We start from the raw sequence: 27,813 nt of genomic DNA on the forward strand, positions 1-27,813 counted from the left end.
GTCAGCCTTGCACTCTGGCTCTCCTGCTCGTGCTAAACTTCCCATCCATTTATTCCATGTGCATGGCTCAGTAAGGTGCATGAAAGAAACGTACATCATGCTGTATTGATGTGCATTCTCCCAGCTTTCCTGATGGCTTGTGGCACAAATGGCACATGGGACAGACATCTGCTGTGGACTGACCAAGAGATGAGCAAAGTGGGGCACAGAAACATAGACTCACAGGATGGTTTGGGTTGGAAGGACTTATAGTTCTTCTAGTTCCCATGCCATGCTTGGGGCTGGGACAGCTTCCACTAGACCAGGTTGCTCAAAGTCCCATCCAGCCTGGCCTGGAAGACTTGAAGGGATGCATCCACATCTTCTCCAGACAACTTCTCAGAAGCATCTGTCCATAGGAGCCAGAGATCAGAGATCATTAGAAACTGGTGGCAGCAGCAATAGTGTAGATCTGTTTCCTTGGCTCGAGAGGAGGGAAGGAGGCAGAAAGCTGCTCTGCACACAGCGTGTATTTCCCTTACACGCTTACTAAGTTTTGCCTCCCGCCGTTGACATCAAAGGGACAACGTGGAGCTGGCAGCAGTGCACGGCGCTCGGTTCAGCTGCTGGCGCTGTCGCGGTGCTTGCCGGCGGCCGGAGAGCGAAGCCAGCCCCGAGCAGCAGGTGAGAGCCCCCGTTTGGCAGCCGTAAGGGGAGCGGGCGGCAGGGGGGAGCGCTGGGGCTCCCGGAGCGCTGCGCTCGGGCAGCCGGGGCCGCTGGCGGCGGCTCGAGGCCAGGTGAGCCCCGGGATGGCTCCCGGCCAGAGCGACCCGCTCCCCGCCCCGGCACCTGTGCGGCGCCGCCCCGCAGCACCCGGGGCCAGGCGGGGCCCCGCCGCCACCCTTAAAGCCCGGCCGCCCCCGGCAGCTTCCTTCTCTCTTTCCCTGCCTTCCTGCTGACTTTCAGCCCCGAGCGCTCCGGCGGCACCGCGCCGGCGACATGGGTAGGTGTGGCGGGGCGGGATGGGGCAGCCCGGAGCGGGTGGCGGTGGCCGGCCCGCGGGAGGGATGCCGCCCCGGGATGAGCATCCCTCCAGCCGCTTCCCTCCGATCCGGGTGATCGTGCCGGCCTGTGAGCTGACAGCGTGGCCAAGGGTCTCTCCCGCCCAGGGCTGGCTCTGCTGCTCGGTGTCGGTGTGAGGAAATCCCGGGCTACTCCTGGCTCTCTACTTTGCCTCTTCCTCCGGGGCAGCTCTCCCTCTGCAAACGCTGTAGCCTCGTGTTTATACGACCCTGCCTTGAAATCCGAGTGAGAGGCGAGAGATGGTGCCTCGGTCTCTGTAAGCTCTGAGAGCTGAGCCCCCTGGCCAGTAAGGTTTATCCTACACTACACTTCTAAGGCTTGTGGAGTTTGAGATCTGAGCACAAGTTAAATGTGGTGTTCCTTGCAGATGGTAATGCTTTTTCATTGAGAGTGTTTGCCTGGGCTTGACCTAGTGTTTTTTAAATATATAGATATACATAGCTGGAAAATTCAGATAAGGACAGAACCCATCTATCTAACTAATTCTGAAATTTTTTTCTTGTCTAGACTGGAACACTGAGTAGTAGAGGTACAAGCCCAACTTGTTTGTGATGTATGTCTCCACTGCCTTTTGTTTGGACTTTTGGTCCTGCAGTGTCTGAGTACATGGGTGTCTTTCACAGCAAGCAGCTCCTGGGCTGGAAAAACCTTGTCTCACACAGAGAAGGAACCTGAAATTTCCACCCTCCAGCCCCCCAAAAACATGAACCCAAGAAAGTGCCCTTGCATCTTCAGCAAGCCAATCTGTGTTCTGGGGACAAGGAACCATAGCGATGAGCAGGCAGGACATGTCAGTGGTGCTGCCAGGGGTCTTGCTGGCTAGGGCAGACAATCAGGAAAATGGAGATAGTTCTCTGAAGAACTGGGATGCAGCTGTGTCTGCCCATTTAATATCAGGCTTGTTGCTTTATGGATTTGCTTGGATAGTTTCTGTGTGGGAGTTTATCTGGAGTAGCAAGGTGGGAAGCAGGGACTCCTGGAGGAGGATGTCGTGATGGGAGCAGCATCCTTGTGAAGGTGCTGTAGGGCTGCTCCAGGGAGCAGAGGCAATAGGCTTGTCTGTGCCCCAAGTCAGGTGTTAGGTCTGTAGGCTTGCTCTGGAGGCAGAAACATCCTAGGTGACAGTATGGGTGTGTACAGACTTATTGTGGCCACAGACAGGAAGCATTTCATCCGGGCAGAGTTGCTGTGAGTAAGGCAGTGTGCTCCCATCTTGTGTCACTGACTGGGAGCTGCAAGAGCTGTAGCCTCCAAAGATGGACTGCTCTAACATGGCACTAGCAAACTTCAGATTTATCACTGAAAATGTTTCAAGATGGTGGGTGCTCTGTGCTTTGTAGGTCAGACCCTGAAGCTGCCCAACAGTGGAGTCCTCACTTTAGGCATCTGTGTTGAAAGGTTGGCTTTGATGCTATCTGGAGGTTCCCCAACTCTCTCTGCAAAACTAGAATAGAAGGGTGAACTCGAAATGTTTACAAACAATTGTGTCTCTTAAACATTGAAGTCTGATGATGTTGTCTGAAAAAAAGTGGCCTCTGTGATGTCCTCTGGGTAAGGTTTCTTGCCATCAGGAAAGCAGAAAAACCCCAAACACAAGGAACAACCAGATCCTAAATATTTTTTGCCAAGGCTTAGCTAAGAGACAGAGCTGCCCAAACTGTTTTTCTCTGTGCATGTTATAAAACACTGGCAGTGGGATGCACATGTGCTGGAAAGGCCAACAAGTGGAAATAACCAAGGAGCTGATATGAAGATGGGCTATTGCTGACACCTTGGTATCCTTCAGTGTATCTTCTCTGGTGGGTTGTGGAAGGGACATTGCCAATAACTTCAATAACTCGTGTAGCCACATGTGCCCTGAACTGGGTCTGTCAGCAGTTTCAGAATGTTGCTTGCTCTCTAGGAATATATATTCTTGAATCACCTGTAGTGTCTGCAGTAGTGTCTATAGTACTACTCTCTGTTGTGAAGGTACTTGTCCACAGCAGTGAAGGAAAGAATTGGAATCATCTGTTTCCGAAGATTTACTTCATTTAATATTGTGTCAAAAATGATAGTGTTGCTGTCAGCTGTTTTCATCTGTTGTGGACTATGGACTGAATAATGATTTTCACAAACATACTTTTCTTATGTGGTATAAGATGTATTATGACCTTATAGATGTATTATGGCCTGACTTTATTTACAAGCAGGGATTTCAAAGTTCACATCTTGTTCTTGGTCTTATCTTAATGATAATGAGCTTGCTCATGTGCCTTTATGGAAAATGTTGGCATCCACTATATGGGGACGGGGCCTTTATGTGACACAGTGAAAGCTCAGCCTACAAGCCTGTCTCCTGAGCTGGGGAAGCCCTGCAGGGCTCTACTTGGTGTGCTGCCAGGGGTAGGAAGCCTGCCAAGAGCAGCTGGAAGTGACTTCAGGCTGCAAGCAGCTGTTTGCTCTTGCTGCCCTCAATGGGACCCCTCTGCTCTTTCAGGTTTTCCCAGGTTAAGGGTTCAGGTTATGGGAGTGCCTGCTAAAGTGGATCACTCCCTTGGGGCTTTATATTCAGTGCTCTGTGAGTCCCTTTTCAGGGCTTGACCTCCATCCCTGGCAGGGCATCTCGAGCCTCTTTCCTTAATCTTGGCTTGCCTTTAAGGTAACAACCCCAAGAGTGAGTTGTTACAGGACTCCTCATCTGTGGCTGGCTGGTTTACCACCCCCTTGAATGATGTGTGGTGAGCAGGCATGGGATGCTTTGCCTCATCAGTCCTTTTGATCCTCTCCTGGGAGTGCATGAGTTTATGCCCACTCTGAAAAACCAAAGGCTGTTGAGTGAAGTTTTGCCTAATAACTATGAAAAGTCTCCCTTTAATAAACTGAATTTACTCACCCTGACCAGTACTGTGTTTATATTTCATTCTTTATTTAGAGTTGAACCTTTTTTGAATCTTCCTTCTTGGTACTAAGGGAGTATTAATTATTAGTTGCTATTAACTTGTATTCTGGTTTTTTCCCTCCACAGGTGGAAAAACTACTGGCAAGTCGGTAAGTATTATTTTCCCTCATAAGAAGTTGCTCTATTGAGTCTGTTTGGATTATATTGCTGTTTTGGTAATGTTAGCAGTGCCCAAAACAAAAATCACCCTATAAACATACATTAAATGTATACAATAAAGACTTGCTGGCAAATGTGCATAAGCAGCCTAGTAACTTATTAAATTCTAGCTAAGCATTAATTTGCTCACCACCCTGATAAAATGTTTGTAGAGCCTTTGCTGACTGAGCAGATGTTGGTAAGGAGGAGATTGGTCCCTGGAGCCTTTCTTGCAGCTGAGTTGAATCTTTGAACTGCAGCTGCTCTTGAGTCTTTCAGCTGTTAATGACATGTGTCTCAGCAACCCTAACTCTGCCTTTGCATTTCTTATCTTGCAAGGTTTTCCTGCACAGACTTTTCCTCAACAGACAAAGACAAAGCTGTGCAGCAGGGTGGTGGCATCCCCATGGCAGGGGGAGGTTACAGTGGGGGTTATAAAACATAACCTTCAGGTTACCTTTTGGTGGAAGATCTGGTGCTTCCTGACCAATGAGGGTAACAACAGAAAAGGTTTTGGTAGGTGTGTGTATAGGGACATGAATATTGTAAGAGAGGAAAGTACAGTGCAAAACAAGGACAATATATACATCATATATTAGCAGGGATTTATTGCATAGTCTCTTCTTGCCTGTAGCATCTTGGGAAAACAGAAGGCCTGTCACGGAGGAAAGACCCAGAAGTTTTCTCTTGCATGCCCCTGTCCATGCTCAGCTCCAGGTGTGACATGCAGACCCCATCCAGTTTGGGGGCAGCCACTAAAAACCCACCAGTGTCTGCTGTGCCAGCATGGGGGTGCAGGACAGCTCTATGAGGCACAGGAGCAGTGGTGGCTTGAAACAAAAATCTAGCCTTGCTGCATTGTGACCTCCCCAGATCAGCATGTAACACCCTCCTAAAGAATCAGGTCTTGTGTAGGGTGATGGCAAAACATTGGAGAGGTTTGTGAGAACCCCAAGTGGTCAAAAGATTTTAGTGAGGTTTTGTGAAATTCAGGTGGAGATGGGTCCCACCAGTTCCTGGGCCAGGACTGCTCTGTCTTTCTTTTCCTCTGTAAGCAAGAAAAGACAGGGGCAGGTTCTTTGTTCTGCTTCAGGAACAGACATTCCCTCCTCTCCCCCATGGCTATTCCCAATTACAAGTCACACAGCCTGGGTTACTGTTTCAGTAACCAACTTAACATGTGCTGGGCCAAAACTTCAGTGTGTGACTCTCCATCCCGTGACCATTTGCATGGCTTAGGGCAATGCTGTGTGGATGGGGCACAGGCATTTTTCTGTGTGAACTCCAGCCCACCAACACCTGTGCCCAAGCTGGGAGTAGTTGTCCAAACCTCCTGCTGCCCTCAGCTGAAGGGAGTGGGCAAGCTCAAGTGAATTTTATCTAATTTTGGGTTACGTGTGAATAGTCTTCCTTTGGAGACACCTCTTTCAGCCTGTGGAGGATGTGATAAATCAAGAGTGATGAGTTTATATTTATGGCTCAAAATCTGTGTGCTCTAAAGCTAGAGGAGTCCAACCTGGCACTTGCCCTCAGCTGAGTTTGGGTTCTTGCTGTGAAGCCTGCTTATCTAACCATGGGTAGGATATGCAGTATGCACTTGGTTCTGCAAACAACAAAGGTCAACGCTGCTCAGGCATCCTCACAACTGAGTCAGTTCAGGCAACAATGCTCCTGCCACTCTCTTACTTTCATTTCTTTTGCAGGATTTCCCCAAAAAGCCTGTAGTAGCACCCAAGTCTCCAAGTGTTGCATTGTTTGTTGAGACTTTGCTGGAGACAGGGTCTCTCCAATTTACTTGTGTCAGGCATGATTTCCTTGTATGGTTTTTCCTTTTGATCTGCAAAGTTAACTTCTTCCTGTTTCACACAAAATAAAGATTAGTTGAATTCCTAAAATTTGCAATCCAAACAATGCCATTTTTTAATTCAACTTGAGTATGGAGAAGAACTGTTTTGCCTCTGGAAATGTCTTTAAAATCTGATTCTTTGCTACTTGCAGGGTTAAACCCATAAAAAAGATTAAAAGGTAGGATTATGTTTAAATGGCATCCCCACTAATTTTATTATAAAGTATATATTCATCCACTCTATGAAGACAAGTAGGTGATCAGAAATTAAAGTTGCAGTTCTAGTGATCATGTCAGATTTGTACCTGATGTATTCCTTTTAACCATTGTCTCAATGGCAAGAACTGCCTGATGATGACCATGGACATGGCTGTTGCAGCAGGTGAAGGCTCAGTGAACCTGGCAGCCAAAACCATGTCAGTTCAGGTTAGGAATAAAGTCTGTTCTGTTATCAGGTCTGAAGAAATGGAGGATTCTTCATCAAGCAGCGTATTTTTAAGGATAAGTAGTTTTCCTGAGAGATTTGCTTGAATGAAAAGTTTAAATGTTTATTTCTTTTAATGACAGGTCCTTCAAAATAGCCCTGAGCTTCTGTCTGGTGTACTGCAGGGGTTTGGTGCATTTTTGGTTGGCCTTGGGTTTTGATTTTTTGTTTTTCCAAAAGCATTGGCTTTTTGCATATTTTTAGACACTAATGAAGATTGCTGTAAGTGTTAGGTGCTGGAGACCTCAAAGGTGCCTAGTGCAACGCTTGTAGGTCATTTCTAGCATTGCTATAGGTCTCTTGCAAAGGGCAGATGAGAAGTGTGCAGATCTCTGGGGACCAAGAGAGGAAAGTGACAATTGACTCTTGGTTCAGGTAACTACAGTCATCCCACAGAACCTTTGCAAGCCTCCAGACCCTGAGTACCTACCCACTCCCACTGAGTCCATGTTGAGCTTGCTTGAGCTGTGGGTTGCAGTGAGGAGTGTTAGTCTGGGTTGTAGAGCTCTGAGCTCACACTGTCTCTTGCCTCCAGGTGCTCTGCTTTGGCTTCCCTTTGAGCATTTTTTTCATCGTCATCAATGAGTTCTGCGAGCGCTTCTCCTACTATGGCATGAAAGGTATGTTCCTTGTCTCCTTGTGCTGGGCATTAGCCAGGCCTGACTTGGGTTTGTAACCTGTTGTTTTGTTCTTCTTCCTACAGCTGTGCTCACTTTGTATTTCACACGTTTCCTACACTGGGATGACAACTTTGCCACTGCCATCTACCACACATTTGTTGCTCTGTGTTACTTGACGCCGATCCTTGGAGCCATCATTGCGGACTCTTGGCTGGGAAAGTTTAAGTGAGTGGCTCCTCAAAAAACAGCCAAAGATCTTGAAAGCTCACCTGAAACCAGTGTTACTTAAATCATCACCTAAAACTGCAGTGCTGAACAACAGCTTCAGAGCTGATGTTGACTCCTCCAGGATAGTTTGTTTTATTTCAGCAAAGCTTGAGGTTTTCAGTGATTCAGCTCAGACTTGAAACTGCACTGTGAGTTAACAAATGTTCCAGATCTGCTAGTTGGTTGAGGGTGGTAACATGCTTTCTGAGCACGCTGCATGCTTTTCCTCTCACCTGGGCAAAATGTAAGCAAAACTAAGGAGAGTATTCCCCAAGCTGTGAAAATAGGTACTGGGGATTGTAATTACATAGGACAGTCTATCTACCTGTTGCAAGGGGCCAATGCAATAGTGAATTACTGTGTTGTCTGGTGTTAACTGGGCCTTAGAATAAGTTTTAAAATACTCTGTGATTTCAGAATTGACAGATCAGTGAGGGGTCTTACTGAGTAGCAATTTTTTCTCTAAATGATGTCTTTAGTGTCTTTAGCTGCAGGCTGTTTGGTCAGGATAGTACCAGTGCAGTGCTTTGAAATATAGCCAGGTTATTTCCAATAGCTTCTTCCTGTCCTTTCCTGATGTTCTGATTATAAAAGTGTTTACTTTGCCTGAGTAAAAGCACAGTACAGATTTTATGGAGGGTTGTGAGCCACGAATGTAAGACCTTGCCAAAGGTCTCCCAGAGATTAGAGATGTGCTGTGCAGTCAGCTGCACTGTCTTCTTCCACTGTAGGGACAGCCCCTGGGAGCCCAGGGCTGAGACCACAGCCCTGGGTGCTCTGTGCAGCTGCTCTGAGCAGTGCAAACTCACTGCAACAGTCTTACAGATTGCAGCCTAAATATATTGTGCACTTGCTTGTCTAGATGATATGTTTTATTTTTTAAAATTATTTTGGCTTTTTCATGTTTTCTCAAGATGAAACTTTGTAGACCTTGCATCTCTTCTCCTTTGGTACTTGGATGTGCCAGTGCCACACCTGAAAAGCCCAGACCATTAACAGGAGCTTGTTAGGATGGCTTAAACAAGAGAAAACATGCTTTAGGGTATACCCTTAGGCTTTCACCCTAAAATGCAGCAAGGTGTCATGAGGAAGGCTTAAACAAGAATTAAAAATAAAAAATCTATGATGTCAAGAGGAATAGGAGATTACCTGAGCACTGTTAAGCACTCTTGAGGAGAGACTCCAGTCTTCCACAATCCATGTACTTGGTAATGTAATCCATGTAATGTCTGTCAGGAAGTGTGATGGGACCTGCTCACAGATTGTTGGATGTGAATTCCTTGGGGAAAATAGTACAGAAACCACAGTCATTTTTTTTAATTGTGTGCCATCAATGCAGTGCCAATGATGTAAGTCTTTGCAGTGAGTTTGTAAGCCTCACGAATAAAACCCAGAAGTTTCCCTCCTGATCAGCTCAGGTTCAACTTTAATTGGAGACACTTTTGCCAGGTTACTAGGTAAGTAAAGTAACTCTATGGCAGTGCTATTAAAAAAAAACAACCCATTTATCTGTGTCTATTTTTAAATACCACTAACAGCAGACACCATGTTGCCGGACTTTATAGATTTTTTTTTTTTACTACACTACAGGCAAGGTCAATTTTAAGTCAGAGAAGCCTTGTTTTAAAGTGAGGGGAACTTGGTCAAGGTCTCTCTTGTGTCAGGGTGCTGCTCCAAGCTTGTGAGGATCTCTTGCCTGTGTCGAATAGTTGGATTGTTCTTGGTCTTTGAGCATTGTCCTTCATTCCCCTGCCTTGCACTTGGTTTGGGACTACTCCTGAAAGCTGGGTGTGTAAATAATTTCCCATCATTGCATTGTGTTTCTCCTGCTTTTCCTCCAACCTGGAGACCTGTGTCTGTGCCTTTTGAATGGAGGCCCACCCAAGGGCACAAGTGAACATGGGTTAAACTTCAGCTGCGTACTTCAGGTCCAACAAAGTTAAAATGGGGCATGCTTTTACTTGCAGAAAAGAGGGCTGGATCCTAAAGCCAGGGTGGGAGGGCTGGTGATTATGCAGTACTATCATCCTAGGCACGTCCTGGCCAAGGTAGTCAGGCTGAAAGCCTCAGCCTGCGCTCTTCAGTGCTGCTCTCACTCAGGTCTGAGTGTAAAAATGTTGGTGCGCTTATAGCAAAGAAGGTGGGGTTACAGAGTTGTTGTTCACAACAGTATTTGAGGGGAATTGCCATGTTTGATGCAGATTTTTGATTTGTTTTTCTTTACTCCTGCAACTAGAATATAAAATAACATAGTGAATGTTCAATGATACTTAAATCAGTGTCAATTGCAGATTCTAGTTTTGCAGAGTAGTCAATTTGATCTTCAGTTTATAAAAAATATGAGAAGGGCATTCTTGAGTTGGTCATTAAAAAGGCAACCACTGAAGATCTTGTGACCAAGTGATACCCATAGAATCCATTTGTTATCTTGCCTTAATTAAAGGCTACCTTAATTAATTAAAGACTACCTAGAATAATAATAATAATTATAAAAAGAAGAGAAATACTGTGGCAGTGGCATGGGGCCAGATAGTAGCTTCTGACAAGTTAATTCCATAACGTATTGTATCTGTTAGTTTTTTTCATTACCAAGAATCTTTAAAATAAGCAGAAGTCTACATTAGCTGTGCAATTATCTGTTTGTAAGTGTGTTAACATATTTAAGAAAATGTATCTCCTCTCTTGACAACAGGACCATTCTCTACCTGTCCATTGTCTATGCGATTGGGCAGGCAGTGCTGTCTGTGGGCTCCATAAATGACCTGACGGATCACAACCAGGATGGCTCTCCTGATGCTATCGCGGTGAACATGTGAGTTGCTTTGTACACATTTTTTTCTTCCCAGGCTGGTCAAGGATGGGAAAACTTTGTTAGTTGAATTTCAGGTGTTATGTTAGTTGAATTTCAGCTGTCTTTCAACCAGTCTGTTATATATGCTATAAGAAGTAACACAAAGTGATTTTTTCTTTTCTTTTCTCCTTTGTTCCAGTGCTCTGTCCATGGTTGGCTTGATCCTTATTGCCTTAGGTACTGGTGGGATCAAACCGTGTGTGTCAGCATTTGGTGGGGATCAGTTTGAAGATGATCAGGTAACAGTGTCTTTCAGATTTTCGGTTATACAGATTCTCTAACTAATGTTGGACTGTTATAGTACTCTAATAATATACTTGTTTAGATAGGTACATTACTGCAGGGTTTTCCTGAGGAGCTGAAGAAGGACCTAATTAATTATTTATCTTGAACGTTAAAAACAGAGGTGTTGATTTTTTGATCTAAGCTCATCAATGTGGTTGTGGCTAAGCCTTTCTAAACATCTTTCTGTTTTTTCTGTAGGAAAAGCAAAGAGGTACCTTCTTCTCTCTCTTTTATTTGTCCATTAATGCTGGAAGTCTCTTATCTACTTTAATCACTCCAACTATCAGAGGTAAGGTCACATGTTTGTTGACAATTGTTAAACACCAGAAAAGCTGTGTTGGATTGCAGTCTAGTCCTAGTCCAGTTTAAATTAAAGTTCTGTTGTCTGACACAATGGAGTTATCTAGCAAATAGTCTTCAGTGTGTCATCCAGCTTTTCAGAGATGAGGTACTCCCAAAAACAAGCCAGTTGAAAACCTTCATTGCCTTGTCCGAAGTACTAAATCTGGGAAGGACATGCTGGAGCTAGCAGCTTGTATGCCTAATGCACGTTTTAATTCCACTAAGGTACAAATGTGCCACATCTTCCTCTTCCAATACCTTTAAAGTATCACACTAGAGAGAATTGTATTGCTTCCTGGGAAAGGAAGGGGAGAGAGAGCCTTCTCCTCTGGAAACGTGCCCATGCTAAGTACAGAATCGTCTCTGCATGTAGGAATATATTAATCCATGTGACAAAGTAAATAATGTTTCATATTGTTAAAGAAGGAAGTTCTGTTCTCTTTTGCTTGTGAAGAAGAGCATGATCCTAAACAAAGTCCAGCAATTTGCTAACCTATATGCATATGGATTTCTGTGGCAAGCTTGCACAGATGGTGCTGTATGGATGCACTTGCCAGCAGTTTCAGAAGGCTGCTTTTCTCAAAGGCAAGAAAACAGGGTGTGAATTCTGGAATAATCCAGAAGCACTGGGCTGAAGTTCTGGCCTTTGGATTTCTTGACTGGGAAAGTCTCTGTAGAAGAGTTTTGGATATTTGCTTAATGCAAATTCTATCCTTTCTCAAAAAAGGAAGTAGAGATGCATGAGGCACAGCATGTAGGTTACTTCCTTGCTGATAGAGGGTGAAAAATTCCTTGGAAGAAGACGACAAATTGAGCTGAGAGAAGTGATAACCTGTTTCAACCTGGAAAGCTTTGACCAGAAGTCTAATAGAACTAAATCAAGACATGAATTATCTGCAAGCTAACCTTTTTTTCCAAACCATACTCTCTAATTCTCCTCTTAGAAGGAGTATGGTGAAGAATGTAATGATTTTGTTTAGTCTTTTATTTTATACTGCTGAAGTCAATGAGAGTCAAATCTGTGACTAATGCCACAGAGGGGAGGGGGCTGGTGATTGTGATTTTCTTTCAACAAGCTACACTTACATCACTAGAACCTTTGTTTAGGAACTTGGCCCAAAACTTTGGCAATCTAGTTCCTTTCTCACTAAGAACATGCTTTTGACCCTTCTGGTGTAATTCTTCATGTCTCAGAGTAAAACTAGATGTAAATTTCTTGTGGGGAGATCCTGAGAGGCATTAGGCTGTTTGGCCTGGAGAAAAGAAGGCAAATGGGGCATTTTATCCAAGTATAAAAATCCCTGATGGGAAACGAAGAGGACAGAGCCAAGATTTCCTCAGTGTCAGGTCGAGAGGGAATAGGCACAAGCTGAAATACAGGAGGTTCCCTCTAAACATCAGGAAATGCTTTTTCACTCTGAGGGTGATCAACAATTGGCCCAAGCTGCCCAGAGAGGTTGTGGAGTCTCCATCTGTGGAAATACTCAAAAGCCATCTGGACACAGTCCTAGACAATTGCTTCCAGGTAGCCCTAGCTGAGCAGGGCACTTGTCCCGGATGATGCCCAGAGGTCCCTTCCAACCTGAACTGATCTGTGATACATAAATCCCCTTTCCAGTTGAGAGATAAGTTGGATCCTGATCCTCCAGTCTGAGGACGTTGGTAGACTGATTTGTTGTTCCCCCATGCGTTACCATTGAATGCAAAGACTTGAAACCATATGGAAAACATCAGCAGTGCTGACTGGGACTTTTATTTGATGTTATTTTTACTTCAGCTTCCGAGTGTGGCATTCATACCAAACAGGAATGTTACCCCCTTGCTTTTGGAGTTCCTGCTATCCTCATGGCTGTTGCCTTGGGTAGGTGAATATCTTGCCATCCTGTTGCCTTGGTAATTAGATGATAACAATCTCAGAATAATGAAAGTGGGATCGAAATCTCCAGGTATTGACCTCTACCAATACCTGATGATTTCTGTGATTTTTGACTTAAATTTTTTCTTGGGTGGGAAGGTGGGTGGGAATAATCTGAAGCACTCACTTTTACTGAGGAGTCTGATTTAACAGGAGAGTTGGTAAATCATAGAGGGGCTGGGCTGAGGCATGAATATATCTTTGAATTCTGTACATTATATAAATTACTGGCTACATTTCTTGGATTACTGGTGTGTATGCCAGATCAAAAAATTGATCTTTTGAATGTAGGGTGAGAACTCTCAGAAAATGTGTGTTTTGGACATTTTCTCTAGTCCAGGATTATTATAAACTATGTACAGTAATTGTCCCTGAGCTGGAGAAATCCCATATTTTATATGGCAGTACTTCTCAAACACCTGCATTTTTACCAGCTGTGCTACAGGTCACTCTCCAAGCCTTACTGCTGCCCAAGGAACTGGGGGTGCCATTAAGGACTACAGTATCCCTCATGGTCCTTGTCCTTCTTGGTCCTGACTGGGAGCCCACCTGGCTACCGGTGACCTCGCCTGGCCCGTGTGCCCAGCCAGGCTGGATGGCAGCTGTGGGGCTTTGCCTGTGTCCTGCCCTGCGTGGGGGATGATGAGGCTGAGCAACGTGCCTGGGAGCAGAGGACACCTTGGCCAGTCCTGCAGTTTGCAGTTCAGGCAGAGCCTTGTGTGTCCCTGCATGATGTGAGCTGCAGCATTGTGAGCTCCTGAGAAGGGGCCCCTACAGCAAGGCCAGAGTCAAGGTGAAATGCCTTTGTTTTGGCCATCCCTGAGTCGAGCAAACCTCCCACTGAGCACTTACTGTAAGAGTTTCCAGCTTTAGTTCTTTGTCTTGAATAGAAGCAATCTGCTGGTATTAATTTGATTGGTCTTACTGTATGATAGCATGTGAATAGGCAATTGCATTGCTTTTTGGGAGGCCTATTCCCACCCTGATTACCTCCTTGACTTGCAGTTTCCATGCCAAATTATTTGCCATTATTTTAATTAAATCCTGAATTGCTTTTCTGTTTGCATATTGTAGTTGTGTTCGTAGCTGGAAGCAGAATGTACAAGAAAGTTAAACCACAAGGAAACATAATGCTTGAAGTTTCCAAATGTGTTGGAGTAAGTACTGCTTACATTCCCCAAATCCCTGGCAGCCATTCCTAAAGCTATTCTGTAAATGTGCCTAAATCAGAAATCTGTCTTAATATGAGGAAAGTTTGTGAAGTTTTTTGCTTTATTACAGAAGGCTTCTTACTGACACCGCCACATTTAGGGTGTCTTTTTATGCATATCTTGATTTATATGCGGATTTATACACACAGGAAACAAAATAAGGTGTCAGTGTTGTGTAAAAACTTACCCCAACTTGTGGGAATAATTCCTTCCACATTTGTGCCACTTTATGCCGAAAGAGACAAACCTTTATGCAGAAAGAGACATAGCCTTGAGCTGCGTCCAGAGCAGAGGTACTTGTGCATCTTATCAGCAAAAACTTATTACTTATTAAAAGAATATTATTTACAATGCAGAGGTTTATTGATCCCCACTGTGTTAAGGAAATTCTGGGGGTTGCACATCAGTGTGATCCTGCCAGAAAAGGAGTGGAATCTACAAGAGTAGCACTGCATGTCCCAGCTTTGCAAAGCCTCAACTTTGAGATCACATTTATTAATGTATGAGTTTCTTAATTTTCCATTGTTGTGATTTGACATTGGTCAAATGCCAGGCACCCACGAGAGGTGTTTGCTTAGGTTTTTTCCCTACAGTTGGGCAAAGGAGTGGGAAAAAGTTCAAAGAAGGTCTCATGAGTTGAGACAAGGACTGGGGAAAAAAAAACACTCCAAAGGCAAAACAGGTTCAAATATAAGGGTAGAAAATAAATTGTCTATCAACATAGTCAGAAGAGGACATTAAGAAGCAAAAATAACCTTTTAAAACAACTTTTTCCCCGCACCCCCTCCCTTCTTCTCACTGACGGCGCAGGAAGACAGTGTGGGGGGTCTTGGTCGCTTCATCATTTGAGATCTTTTTCTGTTTGCTCAAAGGGAGGAGTCTTTTTTCTGCTTTGTCGTGGGGTCCCTCCCACAAGCAAACAGTTGTCCCAAAATGGTTGTGGCATGGGTCACTCGTCCACAGGGTGCAGTCTTTTAAGGATAGGCTGCTCTAGTTTGGAAGCAAGGGCTCCTTCTGTCTCTGGGAGCAGGGGCCCTCTCTCTTTTCAGATCTCCCACTAGACCACAGCTTTCTCTAACATTCACCAGCTCCCGTGTAAGCACTTTCCCCATGGGCTGCAAATAAATATCTGCAGCGGCTGTGGACTTCATGCATTACAAGGGGACACTTTGCTTTACCATAGTCCTCACCATGGCTTGCAGAGGAACCTCAGTTCTGATGCTTGAAGCACTTCCTCCCCCTCTTTCTTCTCCACTGACCCTGGTGCCACCATGTTGTTTTGCCCCACTTCCTCACTTCCTTCTCTTCTCTGACTAGAAGAAAAACTGTTGCTTGTTAGGTACCATTGTCAACAAGTTGCAGTGATTCAAAGATTGTTGCAGGATCCTGCAGCACAGAGAAGGTGATTTTACCTAGGTTCCACATCAGGGAATCACCTGTCATGGTTCTGCTGTCGGCTGGGTGGTCCCACTACCATTGTGCGTGTACTGGCAGCCGCGATGGCGCTGGGGCAATTTAATGTGTCTCTTCATGCGGCGTGCTGGGAAGGAGAAGCTGCTCCACTGCCCCTGCCCTTTTCACTCGCAGTATACTTAGTTAGGGGCAATTAGGCAGGGTCCACACTGAGCCGGTGTATTGCTGTGGGCAGTGCCAACATGGCGCTTCTCCACTTCTGGGGAAAAAACTGCATGGGCACAGTTCTTTCCTATTAAATATGTCATCCCAGAGGCATTACCAGCCTCTCAAATTGGGCCAGCAGCGTGTCCATCTTCAGAGCCATCAGAGACTGTCTCTGTCAGACATGGTGGAAGCTGTGGCACTCCCCCACTACTGAAAGTCAGGCCATGCCAAATCCACACGTACCTACAGATCTGCCATCTTTATACAGCTCAGCCTATTGCCTATCTTGTAAGCACGGTCAAAACCAAATCTCTGTAGGTGACTTTGGCCATTACTTAGAGTGCTGCTCCTAAGGCCCAGCTTGGCCATAAATTTTATTCCATGCAGAAAATCTTAGGAGTTCTTTGGGACTGTTTTTGTGTATTTCCAATGTCAAGGTGTGAGACATACCCACAAGATGGAGTTTCTCATATTAAAATGTACTCCTGCAGCCATTCAGCTCTGTGTATATGACACTACTCAATTTACTTTTTTACATAAGTAAGTCTGAAGAAGGCAGATCTTCAGAAATCCACATTGAGAGGAACTGCTCTGAGCTGTTTGGTCCACCTAACCCCAAGTGCATACTCTGCTGGTTATGCAGTGTGAGGCCTTAAAAACAACATTCCCCTAGATGATTGGAGTTGGCAACAGAAGTCGAGTCAGCTTTAGCACCCTCTAACAACGAGAAGCCAGGAGCACATCTCTAATGAGAAGCCAGTTTGTAGTTTTAAATATTTGTAGCGCCATTAGACATAATTCTGTCTCTCCTCAGTTTGCCATCAAAAACAGGTTTCGTCATCGCAGCAAGGAGTACCCCAAGAGAGAGCACTGGCTGGACTGGGCAAGTGAGAAGTATGATGTAAGTACTGGGGGAGCCTCCTGCGCTGTGACATCTGCTGACCCTCAGCTTCTCTCTGAGTGCTCTGATCCATTGCCTCACACACTGGGCAAATAGTTTTGGGCCTCTCTGTCATTCAGTAGCTGACCTGGCCAAACCTCAGTGCTCTCCTGGCACTGCAGGTTATCTCCTCAGCTCCTGTGGGAGAAAGTAGAGCTGTGTGACTCAATGCTCTGTGTAATCATAGGCCGTCCGTGGAAATTCAAGGGAGGTGAAAAAATACTTTCCCTTGCCAAACAAATACAAACATTAAAGTTTTTTGGTGGGGAAATAGCAAGCATTACCTTTCCTTCTCTATTTCCCATACCTCATGGCTGCAGAGAGGAAAAGGGAAGTGATGCTGCCTGTCATGGTTAATGCACAGGTTAGAGCTATAATACTTGTCTTGGTATGAAAGATGGCAGCCACAGACCCCCAGCTGGGTAATAATTAGCGTTGACTCCATGATTGCAGAAGGTTGATCAATCGCTCTATTATCCCATCCTATTCCTATCCTAATTAAGAAACTCATCTCCTAACAGACAGTCCAATACAGCTTTGACTTAATTTGTCAATCAATCCAAACACCATCCAGTGCCCAATTAAGAAATCACCCTTTGGTAAACAAATCTCCACAACAACAGGTGCGGCAAGTGGAGATAAGAATTGCTTATCATTCTTTTCTCTGATCTTCTCACAGCCTTCCCCAGGAAAATGCCTGGGAAAGTCATCTGTTGTTCTCTGTGGCCAGAGAGCTGCTGCCACAAAACATCAGAATTATGCTTTGGCATTTCAGTTTAAGTGGGTAAACACTGCACCCCCTCCACACTCAGTACATTTCTTATCATGGCTCTCAATGCCTTGTCTGTCATAGTTCCCAACTTGTCCCTTGCCTACTATCCTCTCTGCCCTGTTGCCAATGGCAGCACAAACCTTAGCCTGTCACCTTAATTTTCCTTTTGCCTGTATGCTTTGCTTTTATGTGAAATTCCTCAGTTGCCTGTTGCTCAAATGCTCACTTCACTGAGTGCTGACTCTCATGCTGCCATCAGTGCACATGCAAAGAGGCCCAAGTCTTTCTGGTATCAGTCACCTTTATCCAGCAGCCCTTCCCACACACACAAGCAGACTTTGAACTGTTTTAACAGAAGTCATCAGATATAGTCACAACATGGAAAGTTGAATGTGTGGGTAAACATTACATGATGGGTCTTTGCCTGTTGCTGTCATGTGAGTAGCAGTCTGAAACTGGGTTTTTTTCCCCTTCCTTTTTGTGAACCAATTCGTCTTGCGTAATTTTTATTTTCTGCAGAAACGCCTGATTGCTCAGATTAAGATGGTGTTGAGGGTGCTTTTCCTTTACATCCCTCTCCCCATGTTCTGGGCAGTTTTTGACCAACAGGTAAGCAGAAATGGTTTGCCTTGGTAACTAGAGCTGTACCATGTCAGTCTCTATGGGAGTGTGGAAAAACAAATTCTTTATCCTGGTTTTATTGCCAAAGGGGAGTCACTGAGTCATGTCAGTACAAGATGATCTGCAGCCAGGGGCAATCTCGGTTTATTTGAGTACATCCAGGACAGAATCAGGGACTGAAGCCTCTCCAAATCTTGGATCAGCCTGGGACTCAGGGGATCAAACAGTAATTTAAAGCTCTCTTAGCACTAATGTTTCTTCAATTGTCAGATGAAATTTAGGGTCCTTGTGTAAATGAGCTGGAGAGCCAGGGTTTAAATGATCTGGATGCCAGTTTGCTTAATCACTCACACCTTGTTATAAATACCTTACACCTTCAAGCAGAAGTGTGAGCCTGTAATTCCAATTCCCTTGGTGAACTGGGTGCTCAAGACTCACAAAAGCATCAGTTATAGTTAAGTACTGAAGTATGAATTTAGGAAGATGCTTGAGAGAACCAGGGGTTGAAAGCCTTATCCAAGTCAGAGAGGAGGAAGCTTGCTCCAGACTCCCCATATCCTACTGCTTCAGTCCAGTGCCTGTGAGCTGTAGCTGCCAGTGCAACCTGTTGCAACTGGAGCTCTGAATTCCTGCTATGAAATTCAGAGCTCAGTACTCATTCCATGGGTAATATCTTGGGCAGTGCTGTGTCATGGGTGGCTGAAGAATCTTGTCACAGATGCAGTGGTAGTGTTCTTGTCTCATCCTGGGCTCAGGCCTGAATCTGCCCCACCTGTCCCAGCCACAGGCAGGTTTCTGGGGCAGAGGGCTCCAGGCATGTCAGGCCCTGGCTTGTCCTCGGGCTCTGGGCTGTGGGAAGGAAGGATGGGTGAGTGGGACGTGTGGGCTGCTGGGGCTCAGGCTGGCTACATGGCAGCTTCTGTGCCCAGCACACAGCAGAGCCCTGCACAGGATGCCCTGCCCTCTCTCCAGCTGATTTCTGCATCTAAGTTATTTTCTGCTGTATTTCACAAGATAAGTAAAGGAAGTGGAATGGGCCATGAGGCTCACTTTGTTCAAAGGTTTACATTGAGGACTAAGAATATTCCCATAGCGAACTAGCTTTACTTTTTCTTGTATTGCATGTCTTTTCCAACACTTTGCTTATGTAAACAATTCAAAAGGAACTTTGGATAATCGATTTACTGTGACACCTAATTTTTTATTCTCTTATTAAGGGGTCAAGATGGACACTGCAAGCCACAGCAATGAATGGTGATTTTGTAGGTTACTTTTATTCATTTTTTCTTTAATTAACACTTTTCAGACCCATTGTATTTGTTGTCACAATATTAAAAACTATTTCTTTTTTTCTTCACCAGGGTTTTCAAATTCAACCAGACCAAATGCAGGTATGTTAATTTTCTATCTGCCAATTTCAAGTACTTCTGAAAGATTGTATACATATTGCCCTTACTTATAAAAAGCACTTTGAAAAATACTTAATTTTTCTCTCATGTTCATCTTCCCCAGATTGTGAATCCAATCCTGATTGTTATAATGGTCCCAGTTGTAGATTCTGTGGTTTATCCTTTAATCAAGAAATGCAAGCTGAATTTTACGTAAGTTGATGTAATGATCTGATTTCAACAGAGGCTCCTGTTATGGTTGCTTATACTGGCTCTTCCAGCCCTAATGCAAGAAAAGAGCAAGCATTTAGCTAAGGATCAAAGAGAAGTGTATTTAAAATGGTTTAATATTTTAACAAAATATAAAAAAAACAGAATCCTGCAAATGCGTTATAGAGGCATCACAGATCAGAAGAGGAGAATCTAAGAGAAGAGTGACAGTGTTTTTCAGTTAAGGACAAAATCTTTTGATTGCAGGAGAGATGATCTTGATTGCTTTCCGTATCCCTTATGTCTACACCCTGTTCATGAAGAATAGGAGGTAGAAATACAACATACATCCTTGGCATTTGTCATGCTTTGGGCTAAAAAGCAACTGGGCCATAAGACATTTCCACTTCAGTCTCAGCTGGGAGTCTGGCTTACTGGATCCTTCTAGGTGGAGCTTTGGGGGTATTACACATTATTTTTCAATGTTGTTAATGAAGTGTCTGGCAGTTGCAAGAGTGCTTGGAGAAGCAGAAGAGAATACAGTTCTTCAAATCATATGCAGAGAGCTAAAGTGCACTGCTGTTTTTCCATATAGCTGTTAAAAATCTAGGGTGTGTGCTATGCTGGGAACACTGTCATTCATTTGTGGATATTCTGGATCACTGGATAAATGATGCCACAAATGACATATATACTCTAAATCTATCCTTACAGCTTAACTGCATGCCAGTAGATGTCTCCTAACTCAACAAATTTCCCTGACCATTTTTGTTCAATCTTACTTAAACATAGCAACATGGAGACAAGCTGTTACTCTGTTTTTAAAGGCATATCTTCTTGTCTCTTTCTTGTTTTACAGCTAACAACTGTATTGGATTGGGTTTTTTCTTCCTGCAAAACCAGATTTTTTCAGGAACCTAATAATCATGGTCAGTCAATGCTTGAGCCCAGCAGATGCAGAGTAACAGGTTATTAGGATGCTGCAGGAAAGATGTATTTCCTGATAGTGTAACTATGAATTGAGAGGTGCCCAGCTTAGCAGAACACTTTCTGTAATAACATCAGCCCTTCAAATGTGCTAGTTGTGGCCACTTGAGTTTCCCAGAGTGGAAAGAAAAAACAAGCAGCTGAAGCTTTGACTTGGCCCTTCTCTTCAACCTCTCGTGTCTTTTGTTGTTCCAGGCCACTGAAGAAGATGACTGTGGGGATGTTCCTTGGCTCCATGGCTTTTGTTGCTGCTGCCCTCGTGCAAGTGCAGATAGATGTAAGTTCAGCCACATGCAAGTATTTGCTATTAATATTTAGCTGTTAATTCAGGAAAACAAAAGGTGTGTTTATGGGGAAAATGAACGAGGACTCCTAAATTTGGAGCCAATCATGTAAGCATACAAGTAGAGGGTGGGTACATAGATTGCAATAGTGTGGTTAGCACAATAAATTAACAAGCAACAAACATCATTCTGCAAGAGATCACATTGCAGTTAATACAAATCATGCATTAAAGGCAACCTCAGTCTCTAAACTGAGACTAAAAGCTGGAAACCAGACACCTGCTTGGTCTAGCAGAGGGCAGCTTTGTATGTTTGATGTTTTCTGAGATTTAGACTGGAGGTGAAGTGTGATAGTCTGGGAAGCATCATCACAGCAGGTGCAAAGATGACACTTGTTGAAGGAAGGATTTGTCTTCCCTAACCTTCCTTGCCCCAAAGGGAGGTGCCATGCCTGGACCCAATAAATCTTTCCCCTGTAGCTGGGATGTTGGCGACACCTCTGGGTGGTGATCCATGCATCCCAAGATCTGAGCAGCTGTCCAGAGGTGTCTGTTGTGGATGAGAGACTTCTTTCCTAAGGCAACTTGTGAGACTAGTAACAAAATCTGATTCCTCTGTCAGACAGTCACAGAGCAGCAGGCAAATGCTAATCTTCAACATGAAATAATAAAAGATTACAGTAATTTTTCCAAGTGACTTAGGGCACTGATTTTACTTTTTTTTCTCTCCTATAGAACAGCAATCCAGTTTTCCCTGCAGCTGGGCAAGCTCAAATTAAATTAATAAATCTGGGTGCTGTTCCTGCAACAGTTCAGTTCCAGCCTCAACTTCAGAGTGTGGATGTAGCACCTAATAAGGAAGTAAGTAAGGGCAGATGTGGAATATTAAAAAATAATTTAAATAATTAGGCTGAAAAAAATGAATGGAGTAAGTCAGAGTAATTCTTAACTAATGTTTCAAAATTGAATATTTTCCAGGACATTCTTACTCCAATAATTTTAATGGGTTCTTTTGGTTTTTTTAATTGGGTAATGAATTTTTAATGAAAACACAGAGATTGAAGAAATAGTAACTATGTTAATATTTGTAGTATTACTACTCTGTTCTGACAAGAGTATGTTTTTTTTCCAAGAAAATTTCATAAACTTTAGTAACTTGGAGCTAGATGAAAATTTCACTCCTGTTAAAAAGGCTCCATTTCGTAAAAGTAGCCCCTTCCTGCAGTAAATGTCCATTCAGCTCTAGTGAGTCGCTGCTATTACTGTGAGGAATGACTCAGCTGAACAGGGAGATCTTCTGTGGCCACACAACACATTGGGCTTCATGTTTTGCTGCCAAAGAACTTTTTCAGGCTCTGATAGAGCACAGCATTGGTAGTTCTATTGACAGCAAAACGTGGTGGCTCTGATGGATGCTTTTGATAAAGGAACTTAGAAAGTGTGTTCTCTGATGGCCTGCAGCTCTGTTTTCCTTGAAGAGGAGAGATCCTACTCCAACCTCCTCCAAATTTCCCTCACACAGGAACAGAGTTGTGAGGAGAAGAAAAGGGCACCCAAACTGTATACTGACAGGGAATTGATGTACCATGGTACACACCTGAAAATGAAAGGTATAGAATGCTCTATTCCCTATTAGAGACACTTTATCATCCAGATGTGGATTATAAAGTGCTCTTGATAATCCTATAAAACAAAGAGCCTATTTTAGTGTAGCACTACCATGTCTATTAATGGTTTCAGTATTTTATGTTGAATAAATGTGTTTTAAATATTTAAAACATGGCATTACTGCTTTTTGGAAAATACTGCATCACATCTTATGCTAGTGCTTCTTCTGTGGCTGAATAGAATTTTACTTGGTGGTTATGGTAAGCCTGCTTTATTTGGAGCAAGAAATAGGAAAATAGAACAGCTATTCCATAATGCTTGTGGGAAGTTCATGCAACTTTGAAGTTTGTGTAACAAATTAAACTAATTTTAAAAAATGATCAATTGGAATTAATCCTTGATATAGAAAACAAATAAAAAATGAAAGTGAGGGGATATTCATGGTCTCTGGCACTTCAGAAGTACATGTGTAAACTTCTGACCCTCCCAGAGCCCGCAACATTCCCTCAATAGACAAATATGCAGTTGCACAGAAATCCATGGCAATTTGCTTGTCTTTGTAGACTGGCTACATGACATTTGAGACTTCTAAGCTGCAATCATTAGACATAATTTCTGGAAATGAAAATAGAAGTAAGCATTTGCAGCTGGAAGAGAGACAACGCTACACTTTGGCAATTAAATGGGTTCCAACACATGTCAATTATAATTGGGTAAGTCTGCTTATTTCTTAAGATATAAATCAATGTTCTGACAATCTATGTGGAGTGTGTGAGGCTGAGAGGACAAGCTCTGGATAATTTTTTCCATTGTCTTGTTTTCTGTCTCTCCTTATCTCTGCTGTACCAGTAAGACTGGTATGCTGCAGAGAGTACACCAGGATGTCCTTTAGAAAAAAAATTACCCATTTCTTATGTACCTTGACAAATACACTTTCACCAAGACTTAGGTGTGTGGTCTTACAGTGTTTTCTAGTAGATGTGTGTGCTAGGAGGAGCCTAAAGAGGAAGGTCTGGAGTCTTGCTCTGAAGCCTCTGTTAATTCCCACTGCTGTGTTATAGTGCATGTTTAAGCTGTTCCCTGATGCCAAGAACATATTTTGATAATGGTCTCTCCCACCAGATAGAGGACAATGTCACATCAAAACCAGAAGATGGAAAAAGTCTTGTCAGGTAGAGTTGTTTTGGTGTCTAAATTTTGACAGTTGTGTGACTCTCTCTTCAATCTGTCTTTGGGTCACCTCTTCTTGTTGAAGTAGAATTTTCTATACTGTAGGAACTCACATCTTGCTGGACACTTCCCTTGATGTTTTAGTGGATGGGATAATGTCATGATTCACTTAAGTAATCTTGCACACCTGCTTGGGTATAATTTAGCTAAAATTGGAAGTGTATGCCTCCTTCCATTGCCTAGATTTTTTACTGAACAAATGGCATGGATTACACATCTTTACCTTGTTTTTAATTTTGGATAAGAAGTATCCCAGATTATCTTTCCCCTCTCTGCTTTTCTTCTGCATCTCCCATTTGCAGATGCCTTTCCTACTGGTTGTAGTATAGTGACTGGCTTTTGATGTTTTCGTAAGGCAGTGAGCTGATGGGGGTCTAACTGGCTTTTTGTATTAGCTACATTTCTAGGAGATTTAGAGTTCTTGACAAAATGTTAGTTAATTAAAAAAAAAAAGGCATTAAATGGCATTAAATGGGAAGACTTGATACTTGTTGTGCTGCCAATATATAATTGAAAGTAAAACCTATATTCTTTGACTCCTGCATGTTTTGTGTAGTATTTAATTACTCTTTTAACCACTCTTCCATTTTAAAGGTTCATAAACAATTTCAGTTTTACTGTCAATGTTACTATGGGTGACATGGATATGGGAAAACTGGACCCTCTTTCTGTTAGTACTTACAGCGTTGTTCATAATCCAGGCTGGTAAGCATTTCCTTTATCCTAATTTAATCTCCTAGACATACTTGTCCTTGGGAAAAGGGCACAGAGCTTTTTTAAAATATATGAGGCACACAATTGACTACACCTATGGTCTGAACTGTGGGATTTGGCTTTTTTCTTTTTCAGGTCATATAATATTAAGGCTTCAACGCCTCAGTACAATTGTACAGCTGATTCAAAAGAATTTGGATATGGTGGTGCCTATACAATTTCACTTGATGATGTGAGTTGCCACTGTTATTGGATGGACAATATAAATAGAATTCCTTTCCAAGTTGATACGTTTCTTTAATTTAAAAAAACACTTGTAGAATTACTTCTCTTGTCTTTAGTCCTTTAATTTCCTCTTGTCTTTAAGTATATATGGTAGAATTCTGGTATCTTAAAGAGGACAAAGAGCTATTATTAGCTATAAAAATAATGATCGTTACAATAATAACATAATGCAAAAATTTATGATCACCACTAATGGCCTTAAATCTTTAGCCCTGTTAGACACTACAGATTTGCATGAAGTCTGCTGTAAAAAAGCTGTACTTCATAACTAGGTTTGCAGTGCTTCATGTGCAATATTTATTTACTCTGAATTTTCTATATGATTATAGAACTGCTTAGAATGCCTTACTGTGAACACTCATTATTAGTGTTCCTAACATGCTATTTTTAATTCTAGTGTGTTGAAAAAAAACTTACCATTACATACTTTGAAGATATTGCACCAAATACAGTCCATATGGCTTGGCAGATCCCTCAGTATTTTCTTCTTACATGTGCAGAAGTACTGTTCTCTGTCACTGGGCTGGAGTTTTCATACTCACAGGTAGGTATTCTTCTTCCTGAGTTAAGAATCTTGGGGCAAGTTAAGATCTTCTATGATGTAATGTTTTTAAGTGGTGGTTCTGTGCTGCTGCTTTGATCCCTGTGTCCCTCACAGTTCCTAGAAGGACTGTATAGACTGATGCAAGTTGGCCCTTGCCAAGGATTAACCAAGGATTTGGTGTTTTCCATGAAGTTGTGCTGAGTTATATCATTTGAAGACTTGACTACCAGTCCTCAAATTTCCTTCTCCCATGTGACTTCCCACTGAAAATAAGTGCAACTGTGCTGCTGCAATAAAACCAAAGTGGAGAGCTCTCAAATATAAAATGAGGAAGTAGTGGCACTTCATCTCCACACCAGTTTACTCCGTACAGCCTTTTTGTTAACTTTTATTAGTGTTTAATTATACACTTTCAATTCCTTTGTCTCCTGACTCCACTTTAATAGCTGTGTGTACTTCTTCTCTTCATTCTGAATCTAGACACTGCAGTGATGGAAATGTTGTAAGGTGTGATTTGCTAGGGGATGCACTCAATTTCTTCATGTTGTGTGTGCCACGCGTACCCGAGATGTAAATTTACACCTGTGCACGTGTTAGGTACTTGGTGTGTGTAAGCAAAAGGTGTTACAGTTAGTGTGCTCGTGGTCTCTTGCTCCTCAAAGCCTTCTCCAGACCTGTTTAGCTCTCTAGCAATTTTTAATGTCAAAAAATGAATAAACAAAAAGCCCCAACCGCCACCAAAACCTAGCAAACCATGAAATCCTCTTCCCCACAGAGAAACAGTGTTCATTGTAAGGTAAAGAATGCAGTAAATGCATCAGAAAATAAATGATACCACCAAAACCTAAATGTCTGTGTCTACAGGCCCCATCTAACATGAAGTCAGTGCTGCAGGCTGGATGGCTGCTGACTGTGGCTGTTGGTAACATAATTGTCCTTATCGTGGCTGGGGTATCTGCAATCCAAAAGCAGGTAAGCATGCAAGCAGTAGGTGTGCTGTTATAGTACACTGGGAAAAAGCAGTTCTAATCTAGTTGGAAATGATGGCAGATAAAACCAATAGTTTTTCTGCAAAGGTTTCTACTTACCTATTACTCGTCATCCGTAACTCTTGCTGCCAGGCTCCTTTGCTTGTAAGCAGCAGTTTCTAGCATCTCTGCAGTAAATTTCCTCTCATGGTATAGAAAGTCTGTGAACTTTTAAGCTGAGATTCTGCAAGAATGGAATAAAACCTACCAAAGTTCTGTTAATTGATAATGAGCCTTCACCTGCATATTACACCATTGGCAGATCCCTTCTTCTGGCTTCATTGGTTTCAAATCTCATTATTTGGGGCATAAAAGCTATGTCTGTCCTGAAGAGCAGTTGCACGAGATTTTCTGTTTATTTGTGGTGCTCTATAATGAATTAAAATGGCTATCTGATAGAGAGAAGAGCTTGTCTCTGAAACAGTTTTGGCAGTCCACAGTTTAAGCTAAATTAAATCAGAAAGATCATGAAACAGAGGTTGAGGCTTTTCAGGAAGAGGGTTTTCTGATCTCTGCCCACATTTGTGGTCACTAGGTGAGCTGTAAGCAGAATCAGTGCCAGCCTGGTTTAGAGATCTGACCAAAAGGAAGGGGCTGCGTTTCCTTCTCAGTCTTTCACTCAATTCCCAGTTCCTCCAGGAAAAGGGTGTTGCAGAATTTTTCAGCATTCACAGAATTTTTTGTTTTTTCAGTGAAGATAGAAATGCTGAAAGAGCCTCAATTCTGAGTTGCTTTAATATGCATTATATGCTTAATTAATAAGCCATATGATACTTGTTTATGTTTATTCAGTTTCACATTCTGAATTTCCTTCCTGAAAATACTAAAACGGTGTAATACTCAAATGAATATTGGTGGATAAATTCTTCCCTTTTTTTTTTTTTGTTTTTTTCTTTGCAGTGGGCAGAGTATGTGCTGTTTGCGGCCCTGCTGTTGGTAGTTTGCATCATTTTTGCTATCATGGCTTCTTTTTATACCTATATTGATCCAAATGAGATTGAAGCCCAGTTCAGCAAGGAAGAAAAGGAAGCAGACAAGAAGGATCAAGACATCAATGAAAAGGAAGCTGAAACTGATTCTCGACTGTAAAAGCTGTATTCAAGGAGTGTTTGTAAATCATGGAATCATGGAAATCCCACTCACTCTCCTGCAGTCAGAGGAACCAGGGTATCAGTAATAACACCTCTGGATTACATGTATCATGTGGCACATTAAGCCAAACTGTTTTAACTTAAAGTGCAGCCTCTCTAGGGAAGCAACAGGAAAATATTAGTCTCTCCCTTGTACTGAATTTGGGATCCTGAAGAAACTCCAGCAGAAGTTGCACTCTTAATGTACCTCAATCTTTAATATTATAGCATTATAATATTGAAATTAGACTTGGAACTACTGGACCCTTTGAAAAGATGTATTTTTATACTGTATTTTAATTTTATAACATGAAGGAAACAAGACTTGTCAAGGAACAGCAATTGAAGCCAGGCTCTCTGCATGATCTCTCTAGCATCACTGTTACTTGAAGACAGCAGGTCACACGTGCCTTAAATTCTTTTGTACTTCCTTATAGATAATGGGAGCAAAGCTCTGGCAGTGATCAGATTAAATTGTTGTCTGTGTTGCA

General features: G+C 42.9%; 1 protein-coding gene across 1 annotated transcript; it reads left to right on the forward strand.

Annotated features, from left to right (window-relative positions):
• Window positions 1-1,001: 1,001 nt before the first annotated feature.
• LOC311150944 (solute carrier family 15 member 1-like) lies at window positions 1,002-27,281 on the forward strand (the record flags this gene model as incomplete). The annotated part of the gene is made up of 23 exons (XM_084201004.1): window positions 1,002-1,110; window positions 4,070-4,092; window positions 7,007-7,091; window positions 7,175-7,316; window positions 10,051-10,170; window positions 10,349-10,448; window positions 10,693-10,783; window positions 12,614-12,697; window positions 13,826-13,908; window positions 16,397-16,483; window positions 17,814-17,903; window positions 19,133-19,177; window positions 19,277-19,306; window positions 19,428-19,516; window positions 20,696-20,777; window positions 21,519-21,644; window positions 22,955-23,104; window positions 23,514-23,563; window positions 24,216-24,326; window positions 24,471-24,567; window positions 25,018-25,164; window positions 26,029-26,136; window positions 27,093-27,281. 23 exons carry the CDS (start codon window positions 1,002-1,004, stop codon window positions 27,279-27,281), a joined length of 2,238 nt encoding a protein of 745 aa, XP_084057130.1.
• Window positions 27,282-27,813: the final 532 nt, after the last annotated feature.

This window comes from Fringilla coelebs (genome assembly GCF_963513975.1).
Source record: "Fringilla coelebs genome assembly, chromosome: 2".
NCBI classification, from domain to species: domain Eukaryota; kingdom Metazoa; phylum Chordata; class Aves; order Passeriformes; family Fringillidae; genus Fringilla; species Fringilla coelebs.